Source organism: Hemitrygon akajei, unplaced genomic scaffold (assembly GCF_048418815.1).
Source record: "Hemitrygon akajei unplaced genomic scaffold, sHemAka1.3 Scf000057, whole genome shotgun sequence".
Lineage (NCBI taxonomy): Eukaryota > Metazoa > Chordata > Chondrichthyes > Myliobatiformes > Dasyatidae > Hemitrygon > Hemitrygon akajei.
This window is the reverse complement of record NW_027331943.1, coordinates 305,986-321,985: the sequence shown is the minus strand read 5'-3', so window position 1 is coordinate 321,985 and position 16,000 is coordinate 305,986. Positions and strand designations below refer to the sequence as shown.

General features: G+C 43.8%; 1 protein-coding gene across 1 annotated transcript in view; it reads left to right on the top strand.

Annotated features, from left to right (window-relative positions):
* Positions 1-16,000, top strand: part of LOC140721549 (NACHT, LRR and PYD domains-containing protein 3-like) — a 72,641-nt gene that overhangs the window by 13,902 nt on the left and 42,739 nt on the right. The window contains exons 4-5 of the mRNA XM_073036373.1: positions 12,790-12,959; positions 14,643-14,739. Coding sequence (XP_072892474.1) covers positions 14,730-14,739 — 10 coding nt within the window. The 5' untranslated portion in view covers positions 12,790-12,959; positions 14,643-14,729. The remainder of the gene's footprint in view (positions 1-12,789; positions 12,960-14,642; positions 14,740-16,000) is intronic.

The window sequence follows — 16,000 nt, the reverse complement described above, 5'->3', positions numbered from 1 at the left end:
GATTCAGGAGGGCTAATTTTGCAGGGGGGATGTGACCTGGAGTTATAATGCTGAGAATGATGTAGATGGTTCACAAACAGAGGCAATGTGCCGTGATACTGTTAGAAAAGGGAGGCTGATGATGGGGCAAAATTGCAGTCAATGGGATGAGCTGCAATGTAAAAGACAGGCAAAATGGGAAAGGGAGAGTACAAGACTGACGGTGTTATAGTTGAATGCGAGCAGTAAATGGAATAATAGACGAATGCAGCAAAGTTACAGATTGGCAAGTATGACATTGTGGGCGTCACTGAATCGTGGCTGAAAGGATATTACAGCTGGGAGTTTAACATCCAATGATACACACTGTATCGAAAGGAAAAGCAGGTCGGCAAAAAGGGTGGCGTGACTCTTGGTGAAAAATGTAATCAAATCATTAGAAAGAGGTGCCATAGGGTAGGAAGGATTTGAATCATTCTGGGTAGAGCTCGGAAAATGCAAGGGTACAAAGACCCTGATGGGGATTATATACAGACACCCCACACAGTAGTAATGACGTGGTCTGAAAATTACAACGGGAGATAGAAAATGTGTGTCAGAAGGGCAATGTTACGATAGTCATGGGATATTTTAACATGGTAAAATCGGGTTGTTATGGTGTTTTATTAGCCCACTTGTCACCCTTTCTGCCGACCTGCCTGTCCTTTCGATACAGTGTGTATCATTGAAGATGCGTGTTTTTTTTTAATTCTGTGTAAATTTGTGAGCAAAGACGGTGTATATCTGGCAGTGATATTTAAAATAAAAAATCCTGTAGTAAATCTCACTGGCAGTTGTTAAAATTATGGACGTCTACACTCAGTGGGCAATTCCTGTACCTAATAATATGGCCTCTGAGTGTATGTTCGGAGTTTACCGCGGCTGTACCCCGTCCAAATCTGATGTTCGGCGTTCAGTGGACACTCTTCTGCATCCTGGCTTTTGGACCACATGGCCATTTAAATTACTGTCACCTTCCTGCCAGATTTAATCAGTCTGGTCAATCTCCTTGATGTCTCCCATTAACAAGGCGTTTTCACCCTCAGTACTGGTGCTCACTGGATTTTCTTTCGTTTTGTTTTCGCACATTCGCTGTAAACCGAGCGAATTGTGCGTGAAAATCCAAGGAGATGATCAGTTTCTGTAATGCTCATGCTACACTGTCTGGCACCAGCGATCATTCCACAGTCAAGGTCAATTAGACCACATTGATTCCAGATTCGGATGCTTCGTCTGAACAACAACTGTACCCCTTGACCATATCTGCATGTTTTATCCTTTGAGTTGCTGCCACGCGATTAACAGATTCCCATTAATGAGGCGGCTGTACAGTTGTACCATGGCCATTTAGTGCATTTACCATTTAGATGGGCCCTCAACTATCTCGAATTTGAATATGGGTGAGATTTGGTGCTGAGTTTTGCGATTTTTCCTGTTTCAAACAACAGGTTGTCGCTGAAAAGGCAGTTTGGGTTAACCTGGAGAGAGAGCGACTGTCACTGTTCCTTTTGAGCTGCGCCGGTGTGCGGCTGCGCTTTAATTAAAATGCTCACGTCACGGAGCCTTTTTTGCAGCGCAGATGGGTTAAAACACAGCTGGAAAAAAGTTCATGAAGTCTGAGAGTTTTTCTTTGTTGCACTATAATTTATCATATCCTTCCATTAATAGATAAAGGTAAAAGTATATATTTTTTTGTCAGTCCATTCTAAATATTTCATAGATGCGCATTACTAAAAGGAACATATCAGAGATGCAACGCTTTTTTCAGGCCGTGTGAAAATTTCTGGCTCAGAGCAATGGCTGATCAACGCAATGGCAAAGATAGCAATTAGTGGGAATATTGGGGACCGGACAATGTTAGATTTTATGCATATTAATCACGATTGAATGTGATAAATTACAGTGCTTCGTTATGAAACTTTATTTTGGTATCTTATTTTATATCATTAGCTAGCTTGCCTTCATATTTCACCTTTTCTCTGCTTATTCCTTTTTATATTGCCTTCCTTTGATTATTAAAAGCTCCCCGATTCTCTAGCTTCAACTATTTTTGCTATCTAGGATGATATCTTAAATCAGGACGTAGATAGTCCAACAAAAGCAGGAGCTGTACTGAACTGATGTTGGGTAATTATGCTAGCTAGATACCCGACCCATTTGGTGGGTGAACGGTTAGGGCAGAACTCCTGAAGATTAAGAGAGCTACAAAGAAGGAAAGTGTAGACTTTGCGAGAGAGTAAAGAATTGGATTAGGGTAAATTACGAATTCATTAAGCAATAACTAGGGAGAGTTAATGGAAACAACTGTTTCTGTGAAGTCCACATCTGACATGTGGAGGGTGTTTATAGTCCATCTGTACGGAGTATAGGACGGGTATGTCCCTGTATGAAGAAATGACGAGATTGGCAGCGTCAGCGAACCTTAAATATCGTGAGAAGTGATGAATTTAGTCAATCAAGAAAAGGAAAAGTATGCAAAGCTCAGGAAGGTAGAATCAAACAGAGCCCTGGAGAATGTGTGTGGGTCCTTAATGAGTAACTTACATCAATATTTACCAAGGAGTAAGACAAGGAGAATAGGGAGATCAGTGCGGAGAGTACAACTATACACGGGCATTTTGAAGTAAAGGAGGAGACAGTGTTGGGTCTCTTAAAGTGCATCAAGGCGTATAAGTCTCCAGGCCCTGATGGGATATACCCCAAGTTACAGAGAGAGGCACGTGAAGAGATTGCTGGGGCCTTGACCAATATCCTTGTGACCTGCCTAGCCACAAGCAAACTCCTGGAGAACTGGCTAGTACCTCATGTTGTTCCGTCATTCAAGACGTGATCCAGGGAATAATCCTGATGAACATTGAAACTGCCGAGATACGGTCGGATATGAACCAAGTGCTGATAAATGGGACCAATGTAGACTGTGAGTGGATGGTCAGAACAGGTAAGGCCTGCCAAAGGCTGTTCCCATGTTTTGTGATCCACCGCTCCGAACACGCTAAATTAAAGATTGTGGCACCACAAGGCATTGATTTCAAAACTCCACACCCCTCCGCAACCTGAAATAACCAGACTGAACCCCTTTGTCACCACTGGAAATAGCTGTTTCTGTCAAGGAAAGATACAGATTGGACACTTCAGCTAAACAACTGGCAATTGATGAAGTTCCTTTCTCTTCTTCCATTAATGTTGCTTCCTTACAGCAAAACTAACCCTCTCACTGTGTCAGAATCAGTGATTAAATCAGACCCCAAACACTGTGCTTTCATCCCTGCACGTTGTAACTGGAACCATCTCACTGAGGGTCTGATGGAGATACAACCCCTGCCCTCAACACATGCGATCACATCGCCCCTGCTTCTGACATTTCCAATTGCCTCAGAATAGTTTTCTGATTCAGTCTGAAGGTTATGGTAAATTCAACTCGTTTTCAGCTCTGACAAACCGTGTCTTCCCACAGCCAGTTCCACCTCTTTCCTCTATCTCCAGGGAAGCTGCATTTCCATAAGACCATAAGACCTGCAGCCAATCAAGCACTGATTTATCCATGCTAGAATCTTTCCTGTAATACCATGGGCTCGTAGCTTGTGAAACAGCCTCGAGTGTGGCACCTTGTCACAGGCCTTTCGAAAATCCAAGTACCCAACATCAACGTATTCACCTCTCTCTAACCCGCCTGTTATTTCTTCAAATAGAAATAGCGGAATATCCAGCTACTAATTCAATATGCCAGCAACAACCTTCGCCAAATAAGAGACCCCGTGAATTTAATGTTTCGAGTTTTTCCATCGCTCACTGATGAAAAACGGTTGATGTATGTGTAAAGTAAATGCTATCAGGCAAATTCACCAGCGGGAAATAGTCTAAATTTCATATGATGGCGCAGTGATCCTGCAATTTGTTCCAGTAAGTGAAAAATAAATTGAAGGAGAAGGGCGTCCTTATCTTGCTGACGACTTTGACTGGTGGTTATCTCTGGGAAATGGTAATCTCGGAACAGCCGCTCCCCACTTGCCAATTACCCTAATGTTATAACTGCGGACAACTGTCAAAGATTGCTTTTAAAAGGACCAATTTAAAATCAGTGCAAGTCCAGGCTGAGGGGGGCACTGTAAAATCCGGAGAAAGGGAATGCCTACTGTTCAAAAAGAACATTAATCCAAATGCATAATATTCCATCAGAGTGGAGAGCGCCCTTCCTTCTGCTGTCTCTGTGCAATAAACCCACAGCGATCTTTGCCCTGAGCTGTCGCTGCAGTTTATAATCTGACAATAAACTTGTCCCAAGGTGCATAATAAATCCAAGCGACGGCACCAACAGAACAGATCCAGGATGCGGGTTATGATTCCTCTCTGGAGGTGGTAAAATTTCCCGCACTGAAGTACTAATTCTGATTCGGACCACAAGTTAGAAAGACTCATTGAAGCAAGGTGAGTCTTTGTGTGGTTTAACACAAGCGTTGTGGAACAGGGTGTGGTGTTACATTCTGAATAGACTAAAGTTCAGGTTTATGAGCGTGTAATCAACTGAACATTGCTCAGGGTGTGTTCACTTACTGTTAGGGCCAATAAAATTCAGATGCTCGGATTCACGGAAACCAGACCCGGGAGTTCTGCATCAGGTAGGAACATGGACTGTATTCGGCAGTGTAATGGAGCTTTAATAAGCCCGCTTGTAACGGCAGTATTTCTAATGTTTCTACCATATCAAAAAAAATGGAGGGTTACGGGGTAGTGTGGGTTTAGTACTTTTTTAAGGATTACACGAGTCGGCACAACATGGAGGGCTGAAGGGCCTGTACTGTGCTGTGGTGGTGGTGTTCTTTGGTTCTATCAATATTGTCACTGAAATCGCACGGCTTTACGGATCTGGGTGCTCGATTATTCTGTATATGTTGTATACGGTGTTTTAATAAGCCCATTTGTAACGGCAGTATTACTAATAATTCTACCATATCAATATTATCATTGAAATTGCACGGCTTTACAGAAAGACGAGGTAGATCCGGCAGTGATATTTATATTAACAGATATTGTGGTAATTCCCACTGGCTGTAGATAAAAACAGCAAATTCTACACTCATTGGGCACTTTACTCTGAACCCCCTGTATCTAATAATGCGACCACTGAGTGCATGTCCGGGGGGCTTCCGCTGCGATTGCCCATCCGCTTCAACGCTGACCACTGCGCTGTATTCGCTGGCATTCGACTAAGACGGGGAGTGAATTGCATTCGCTGTTATTTAGGAGGTGAGATTTTTTCCACTGGTGGTTAGATCCATTGAGTTGAGCCCTTGCTGGGGACATTGAATATCACGCGGAGTCTGGACAGGAATGTGGAGAACACGTTTGCTACTGTAGGGGGAGCTGAAACAGATGAAGATAGATGAGGTTATTTTTCTGAGTTGGAACGAGTGTCTCTTTGAAATTCCCTTCCTCAAAGGAAAAGAGAAGCAGAGCTTTCTTTCAATGTGTTTAATTCTGCCGAACACAGATTCTGGACAGACAAGGGAGTGAAGTGTTGCAGGCGGTCGCAGGGATGTGTCACTGAGATCACAGTCCTGCTATGTCCTGCTGAGAATGGCGGAACAGGACTGACGGGCCGAATGACCTGTTACTAATTCAACATACCAGCAGCACACTCTGAGAGATCAGAGACAAAGTGAATTTAGTGTTTGGTGTTTCTCCATCGATCTCAGACGTGGAACTGTAGATGTATTTGTAAAATAAAGGCAATGCCTGCCAAATAGGCCAGCGGGATATGGTCATAATTTCATCTGATTCTACGTTGCCATGGCAACGTGTTTCCAGTAAGTGAGCAATAAACTGAAGGGGAAGGGCGTTCATATCTCGCTGTTGACTTTGACCGGTTGGTATCTCTGGGAGATGGTTATCTCGGCCCAGTTGCTCCACAATCGGCCCAATACTGTAATGGACCAACTGCGGACTTCTGTTAAAAATGGTTCTTTCTGAACAGGCTGAACTTCAAGTCAGCTCCAGGCAGCCGGGACACACTTAGGGAATGTCAGTGTTCAAAAGGAACCAAAATATAAATGACTTCAAATGCAGAATATATTACAAGAGTTGACAGCGCCCTTCCTTCTGCTGTCTCTGTGCAATAAACCCACAGCGATCTTTGCCTTGAGCTGCAGCTGGGGTTTATAATCCGACAATAAACTGGTCACAAGGAGAACAATAAATCAAAGGGACGACACCAAACGAACCGAACCAGGATGCGGGTTGTGCTCCCTCCCTGGAGCAGATCAAATTTTCCAGAGAAAGGTCGCACACTGAAGTCGTACTTTTGGCTCGAACCACATGTTAGAAACGAGTTTCTGTGTTTTTCACCACAAGCGTTGTGGAACAGGGTGTGGCGTTACATGCTGAATAGGGTGAAGCTCAGGTTTATGAGCGTGTTATCAACTGAACATTACTCAGGGTGTGTTCACTTACTGTTAGGGACATAAAATTCAGATGCTCGGATTCACTGAAACCAGACTCAGTAGTCCAGCACCAGGTAGGAACAGGAACTGTACTGGGCTGTGTTAGGGTGCTTTAATAAGCCCACTTGTCACGGCAGTATTTCTAGTATTTTTACCATATCAATGTTGTCTTTAGAATCGTGCGGTTTTACAGATCTGTGTGCTTTATTATTCTCTTAGGAAAGATGAGGTAGATCTGGCAGTGATATTTATATTAACAATATTGTAGTAATTCCCACTGGCCGTAGATAAAAATAACGAATTCTACCCTCAGTGGGCACTTTCCTAACAACCTCCGGTACCTAATAATGTGGCCACTGCGTGCATGTCCTGTCCCTTCAGCTGCTGTTTCCCGTTGACCACGTTCGCTGACTTAGTAGACGTAGAGGTAGCATGTTTTTATCCTCGGATACTGGATGAATGGGTGAATTTGCCTGTATTCGCTGGTAATACATAAATACAGGAGGTTGATTTGTATTCGCTGCTACCTAGATGAAGAAGAGGAGATTTTTATGTATATCAGCCGGTCTTTAGATAAATGAATTGAGCCTTTGCTGGGGACATTGAACATCACGCGGAGTCTAAACAAGAATTTGCGGAACGTTTTGGCTGCTGTTATGAGGTTATTGTTCTGAGGTGGTAATAGTGTGTCTTTGGAATTCTCCTCCTCAAAGGAAAAAGGAGCATCTTTTTTTTCCCGATGTTGTTATTTCCGCAGAACACAGGTTATCGACAGGCAAGTGAGTGACGCTTTCTAGGCGGTCGCAGGGATGTGCCACCGAGATCACAGTCCTGCTGTGATCATAGAGAATGGCGGAACAGGACTGAGAGGGCGAATGTCCTGTTATTAATTCAACCTACCAGCAGCACACTATGACAAAAAAGAGATGCTGTGGATTTAATGCTTGGTGTTTTTCCATCCTTCTCTGACGAGGAACGGTAGATGTATTTGCAGAATAAGTGTGGTGACAGACAAATTCGCCAGCGGGAAATGATCATAATTTCATATGATTGCTGCTGTGATGTGCTAACTTTTTTTCCAGTAAGTGAGCAATAAACGAAGGAGAAGGGCGCCCTTATCTTGCTTTCGACTTTGACCGGTTGTTATCTCTGGGGAGTGGTTATCTCGGAACAGTTGCTCCCCAATCGGTCCATTACTGGAATGATCCAACTGCCGACATCTGTTAAAAATGGCTCTTTACAAACAGATTGACCTCGAAGTCAGTTCCCGACAGCTGGGGCACAGTTAAATCAGGAGAAAGAGAATACACCAAAAATACCCCAAATGCATAATATTTCATCGGAGTTCACGGCTCCCTTCCTTCTGCTGTCTCTGTGCTATAACACCCACAGCAATCTTTGCCCTGAGCAGTTGCTGAAATTTATAATCTGACAATAAACTGGTCTCAATGTGAACCATAAATCAAACCCACAACACCAAATGAACCAGACCAGGATGCGGGTTGTGATTCTTCTCTGGAGCGGATGAAAATGTCTACAGAAACATTGCCATCAGCACTGGCGCATTAATTCTGTTTCGGATTACATGATAGAAAGACATATTCACGAAAAAGGAGTTTTTGTGTGTTCAAACACAAGCGTTGTGGAACAAGGTGTGGCGTTACATGCTGAATAGGGTGAAGTTCAGGTTTATGAGCGTGTTATCAACTGATCATTGCTCAGGGTTTGTTCACTTACTGTTAGGACCATAAAATTCAGATACTCGGATTCACTGAAAACGGGGTTCTAGCACCAGGTACGAACAGAGGCTATACGGGGAAATGTTCTGTTGTTTTATTTCACTTACTTGTCCAGGCAGTATTCCTTCTGTTTCTACCAGTTCAGTATTGTCCTTAGGATTGCGTGGATTAACGAATATGTGTGTTTTATTTTGTTTGTGTATTTTGTTTTAGCAAAGACGCTGTATATCTGGCAGTGATATTTAAGATAAAAATTCCTATAATAAATCGCACTGGCAGTTGATAAAAGTATGGAATTCTACACACAGTGCCCGCTTTTTATGCAACTACTGTACCTAATGATGTGGCTCTGAGTGTATGTTCGGGGTTTACTGCGGCTGTACTCCGTCCACATCCAATGTTCGGCGTTCAGTGACGCCCTTCTGCACGCCGCTGTTGGAGCGCGCGGTTATTTGAGTTGCTGCCGCCATCTTGTCTGATTTAATCAGTCTGGCAAATCTCACTGATCTCTCTCATTAACGAGGCCTTAAGAACTGCCGCTCACTGGACTCTCCTTAGGTTTGCTTCCGCACCATTCTCTGTAAACCCAGGGATTTCTGTGTGAAAATACAAGGAGTTGTTCGGTTTCCGTGATACCCATCGCGCCCCGTCTGGCAGCAGCGATCATTCCACGGTCAACGTCACTTACAGCACATTGATCCCCTATTCGGATGTTTGGCCTGAACAACAACTAAACGCTATTGACGTTTCTGTATGTGTTGCAGTCACATGATTAACAGATTCGCATTCATGAGCCGCTGTACAGTTGTACCTAATAAAGAGGCCATCTAGTGCATTTCACATTTAGACAACCACTCACCCATCTCGAATATAAACACGGACGAGATCTGGGCCTGATTATTGCCGACTTCCCTCTTTCCAACAACAGGTTGTAAATAAAAAGTTTCCGCAGTCGGGAGCCTTTGTTGCAGCGCATATGGAATTGAACTCAGCTGGAAAAAAGTTTACGAAAACTGAAATCTTTGCTTTTTTTCTACTGTGTTTTATCATATCCTTCAATTAATATCAAAACATATGACTTTTATTCAATTTCCATTCTAAATATTCATAAATGCATATTACAAACACAAACACACACACACACACACACACACACACACACACACACACACACACACACACACACACACACACACACACACACACACACACACACACACACACACACACACACACACACACACACACACACACACACACACACACACACACACCCCAAATCTCTTGAACTACATCTTTAAGAACCCTGTGGGGTATTAGCTCTCCCATTATAGGTAAGAGCAAAGGTGATTGCTGGGACAAATTTCGCAATTAAACTTTCAGCAGATTAGGCAGTCCCAGTTCCGATCCTGAGTCTTCTAGCGTTTCCACCGATCCAATCTGATGTACCGAGCTCCCAGCACTTTAATTTCAATGTTATATTAAAAACATTGTTTTTATTTATTCATTTACAGTATGTGCGCGTCACCTGCTCGGCCAACATTTATTACCCATCCCTAGTTACCCTGGAGAAAGTGGCGATGAGCTGCCTCGTCGAGCACCTACTCTCCGTCCGTCACAATAGACAGGACCTCCCGGTTTCCATCCACTTCAACTCTGCCTCTCATTCCCATTTGGATATGTCCATACATGGCCTCCTCTACTGCCATGATGAGGCCAAACTCAGGTTGGAGGAGCAACACCTCATCTACCGTCTGGGTAACCTCCAGCCTGGTGGTATGAACATTGAAATCTCCAATTTCCGGTAATTCCTTCCCCCTCCCTCTTCCCCTATCCCAGGTCCCTCTCTGCCTCTCTCCCCTTTCAACTTTCTGCTCCTTTATCTCTACAGTTCTTTCATGCTTATCCCCTCCCCCCTTTATCTTTCCTCTGATTGGTTTTCCACCTGGCCCCTCTAGGCCCTACACCCTCCCCTATCTCTATTACTGGGCTTCGGCCCTCTCTTCCCCCCCCCCCCCCCATTCCTGATAAAGGGTCTCGGCCCGAAACGTTGGCTACTCTTTTCTCACGGATGCTGCCTGACCTGCTGAGTTCTTCCAGCGTTGTGTACGTATTCTTTGATCTACAGCATCTGCAGTTGTATTTTTGTGTTCTTGAATAGCTGTACTCCCTGAGGTGCAGATACAATCACGGTGCTGTTAGGAAGGGAATTCAATGATTTTGACCGAGCGACAATGAAGTATCGGCGGTATGTTTCCCAGTCAGGATATTGAGTGACTTGGAGGGGATTTCCAAGTGCTGGTGTTATTACTTATATCTTGCTGGAAATGTGATGGCCAATTGTGTCGGGTAATATGTCATTTAACAAAATGTGTTCAGTTTTGCTGCTAAAGACGATGTGATAGGTGACTCAAACCCAAGTTACCCAGCCCGATCTCTGTCCCAGTCAGAGGATCAACCGGTTGCCGTCCTGCCGCAGGATGGTGTCGGGGTGTTAGTTTTTGAACTCTGAATGGCCGAGACACTGCAGCATGTTAGTGGCAGCAATGATTTCAGGAAGAGTTGGTGCTTGGTCCATAATGCTGGGATGGGGACTTCGGGAATATGGAGCTATCAGAGACTGGGATTTGTCTCATGCATGAACTTCTACAGATTGGGCTCGATATTCCTCCTTCCGCAATGAAGCAGAAGTCTCTGGTGGCTGGACATTGGTTGGGGCAAATTACTGACTACACCACTCAGTGTGAGACTTGGGGATGATGTGTAAGGATTTTGGGATGTGTATGTGACAGATTCAGCTGTGTTCCTATGAGGTTGTGTCCTGTGATATCACAGTTTTCGACCCAAATAATGTGAACCCAGTGATCAGGCCTCCCAGGTTTATGATGTGTTGAACAAGTGCTGCATTTGTTCTGAGAGGTGTTTGTTTCCGAGATTTCCTTGGAGGCAATGATTACTAATCTGAGGAGAGAATGAATTCCCATTCCAACCCTCACAGAGAGAGAAACTCTGATTGTATGGGTTGATCCGTGTTTGCAAGAATAGGATTGGACACAGGGGTTCAGCGTTCAAACCGTGTTTGGAAATTCCCCCTCACCGTCACGTGTCTGTCAGGCAGAAACTCGAGATGCTTGAGATCTGCAGTAAAAACTGAAAATGCTTGAAGCCATTCTGACAAAAGTTCGTTATCCCGAATCGAGTAACTTACAGCTCTCCAATACCTGTTCCTTACCGGCTGGACGATTTTTAGTAAATCCACTTTCGTTTTTTTAGATTCACCCTGCAGTGGATTCAATCTCCTAGAAATAGAAAGTGCCCAAAATCTCGTTTTTTTCTCTTTTTTTTTAAGCAGTAGAACATTAAAGAAAACAGAACATTTTTCCGGAATGCATTCAGTACTTATCTAAGTTCAAAGTATATTTATTTTAAAAATGTATATCCTATATATAGCCTTGAGATTGGTCATTTTACAGGAAACCACAAAACAAAGAAACTCATAGAAGCCATTAAAAAAGGATGACCGTCAAACACCCAGTGTGTAGGGCACAAATTGTGCATACAATAAAAATAAGCAAATTTCATTCAAAAGCGATGTTCAGGAAAGTGTGCCAAGACGCCGGTCATCAGAGCAGCCGCTTCGGTTCACCGCTGAGATGAGTAAACCTCGCAGAGCAATGAGCTGAACCGGGCAGTCCTTCGCCTCCCACACCAACATCACGACTCTTTCAATTTGGCCGCGTGCTGAAATCAGCCAAACGCGGAGTCGTTCCTTGCTCTAGAATGTTTCAAACCTACAGAATGCTGAGAACAGCAACACACACAAAATGCTGGTGGAACACAGCAGGCCAGGCAGCATCTATAGGGAGAAGCGCTGTCGATGTTTCGGGCCGAGACCCTTCATCAGGACCCTGACCCTGACCCTGACGAAGGGTCTCGACCCGAAACGTCAACAGCGCTTCTCCCTATAGATGCTGCCTGGCCTGTTGTGTTCCACCAGCATTTTGTGTGTCCAGCAGCATTTCGTGTGTGTTGTTGTTTGAATTTACAGCATAAGCAGATTACCTCGAGAATGCTGAGAAGCCTGGATGCTGTAAACGTGAAGAGGGTGTTTCCATCTGTCCTAGAGAATGGCAGAGAATAAATAAGCATTCCTTTAAAACTGTTTTTTTTTCCTCAGCCAAAGCTTGGTTGATCCATGGAATTTGTTATCATACATGTGGTGCAGGGTGTATTTGGGTACAGTTATGGCAAAGTTTGATACAGTCATGACTGCTAAGCAGCTTGAGTGTTACGGGAGGAAAGCAGAATGAAACAGAGCGTGTGGGCGGGGATCATCAACAGTTATTGAATGGTAGAGCAGACCAGATGGATCGAGTGACCGTTATCCTATATCTTAGGTCCACACAATGACTCCTCTGTATCCCATATCAGCTTTTGTGACGTGTGAGGGTTAATTACTGCTTTGTTGACTGAGATCATTATATTCGTCTTCGATGTTTAAATTTCGGTGAGTCTATGTTTTTCAGGGTCATTGAGCAGAAATGTTTTGTTCTCCTTTGTATTGTTAACGTGCTTCATTATCTCTCCGGTTAAAGTTAGACCTGCGGTGAGACATTTATTGGAAGAACAACTCACAACTGGAAGTAGGCCACGACTGAAGACGAGGTAACAACAACAAATGACCCAGCCCGAGGACTGAGAGCACCAACTGGAGTTAAAGCCTTCTGACTCAGAGATTCCATTGATTCAGCCAGGAGAAAGTTTGGTGAGTCTCATTTACTCAAACACTGGTCCTTTAGATGTCACAAATAAAGATAGGGAATATTTGGAATCAGACTGAATATGCCTAGAAGTGCCAGTTATGCCTCTGTCAGACCCAGCCGTTATCACTCCTGGTCTGGTGGTCTGTTGTTAACAGCGTGGCTCTTCAAAGCCACTGAGAATCCTTCACAGTATTTGCTCATTTCAAGGTCTTGCATCTTCTGAAGTAGCTTTCGGTCAGTTCTGATGATTGGCTGTGTTACGTCACGACGTGCAATTGCGGAAATTATAGAATTACTACGAACTGCAGCAACATGTCATTGACTCCTCTGACTGTTGCAAGCTGCATTGATTTACTTACACTTACCTAATATCACCAAACGGATGGTTATGTGCTGTATGGTTCTCTGTTCTCTGGTGAAAGCGTCTCGGTACATTGAGACTGCTATATATTCTTCAAATGGTAACCTTTGTTGGGAGTTTCCTAACTTTCTAAAATCAGTTCATGCTCAATTCATGTTACTTTGCATGTTTTAAATTCAGTGTTTCAATTGTTTCTGTCCTACTTAAAATTAACCTTTATTTGGAACATTCCCGTGTCAGGGATCAGGTAGAGAGATGATACTGGGCAGGGTGTAAGTAGATGTCATGACAATGTGAACTGATCTTTACTAGAATTTGTTTTCTTACAGTCAGAATCAGGATAGAGACTGATCAGAGCTGATTGGACGGGAATTGTCCCCGCAGCCCAAAGTAAGGACACATAACATGTTGTCCGGTATTATGGTGTTTCATCCCATTGTCCCTGTATTTGCGATTGCAAACACAGATATTCAAATTTTACCAAAATACGTTTTGAAAGTTTTGGAAATGAAACCAACGTAGGACTTGATTTATGAGTGGTAGGGAGGTAGATAGAGTAATGGAGCACAGGGCCCTATGAGTACAGGGCGGGTTTAAAGATTTTTTCTCACCGGCCGTTATCAGTCTGGATATACAGTACAGGCGTTGCGACATCACGTGGAGTTGAGGCTGTGCTTGGAGTACCACTGCAGAGTTTGTTGCGCTGTTACAGAAACGTTGTGATTAAAGTTTAGAGAAGATTTCCGATGATATTGCCAAGACTAAAGGCCCAAGAATGAACAGTGACTTTACAGAAAAGTTTACAACTATGAGAGTCAGAGATAAGGTCAGTGCTAAGTCTTTCCCTGAGGGCAGGGGAGACCAGTACTATGGAAATTGATTTTGTAAGTGAGGGGAAGTTTTAAAAGAGATATGAGCAGCAATGATTTCATGCAGAGGTTGGTGATTATTTGCAGTGCGCTACGAAAGGAAGTGGAAGAGGCAGGTACAATATTATCATTTACAGGACAGTTGTGATTGGTGGATGGAGTGAAGGGATCTGGAGTGATATGGACCCATCACAGGAAATTGGGACCATCTCAGTAGGCACTGTGATCGGCATGATTTCGTCAGACTGAAAGGTTTATGTCCATGCTGTATTGCTCTGTGATTCTATCAGTAGGAAGCACTTCTGGACAGACATACCGAATGGTATGGACGTTGATGTTAACGGGAAATGTTTAATCCCTAAGCCAACTACTGCTCTGATACAGGGGACCGATATACTCTCTTATTTACAAATTCATACTCTCTCTGACTCATTGTCTCCTTCTGTGTTGTTCAGTGCATCACCAGTAGGTGGAGCTTTCCTGCACCGGGACCAAAGTTTAAACCAGAAGGCGACGTTCAACAATCGTCAGTCACAATCAGAATGGACACAGGTATGATTACAATTAGTCATTATAATCGTTTTAATTAAACTGCTCCACATGGTGTACAATATTTCAAATGAAGAAATTTATGCAGGCGCGCAGAAAGTTTTAATCAAACGTGGTCATGGATACCAGTGGTAAAACAGACTTGAGTTATAGATCAATCCAGCAGTCCCAGGGCATGGGCCTGACACCGGGACTGGTCAAATCACTGCGTTCACCATGCAAAGCTTCACTTGAGTGAAAGGAACAGGTTGTCCTTAATCAGGTGTTCGTGAGTGAAACACAGACAGGAATGTGACAGCAGTCTTGTGAGTGATGTGACAGTCCAGGGAATAGTCAGGGTCTGTTTCACTACCATACAGGCCCTGATGTGGAAGACTCTTCCAACTTTCATCTATGAAATCTAGCACCAGATTGGTGGAGCAAGAGTTGTGGGATTGAGCGATTATGAGTACAGTTCAAATTTTGGAAGGGCAATTGCCCGCAAACTTTTGGGGCTGTTGCTCAGTGGAGATGTGGGGAGCTTCCTATAGTCTATTTTCTATGGACAAGTTGGAAAATACTTCCAATGGTTGGAGTGGTTCATTATAGATACATAATGGTTATAGATTTAAGCTTTGCTATAACGTTTTAATGCACTGATGAACATGAGGTCTGCACATGCAGGAAACCCAGAGAACCACAAACACAAAACTCAGTAGGTCAGGCAGCATCCGTGGAAGTGAATAAACAGTCTACGCTTTGGGTAGATACCCTTTATCAGAATTGACTGACGATGGTCAGTTCTCATGCAGTGCATCGACACTTTGTAAGGTCCATTCACACGGCCGTACATTTACTCCCAGCAGACAGGCAGAGAAAAAGAGCACGGCGCCTGTCGTAAGGACCAAGAAGGCATGGTCAAGGGAGTCGGAGGTTCACTTACAGGACTGATGAGTTGGACTGTAACCAATCACGGGAGGGCAGCATAAATAGGACCAGTTTTTCAGTCAGGCCCGGAATCAAGATTTAAAAAACAGAGCTTTGTTGCTGTTTTTCGGAGCTGGGTTGTGAGCAATCACCGAGAGGGTTTCATTAGAAAGGGCAAATAAAATAACACAGGTGCAGTGGCTATTCTTTTGAACGCGCGAGTGGTTTTGGCTCATCAGGCTTAGGCAAGATCAGACTTGGGCGAGGTAAACTACCTGCTAAGTTCCTCTCTTTTTGTTCCGACTTGTTCATTCCTCGCCTATTAGTGTTCGGTGGTGTAGCCCATATGGCTCCGGGG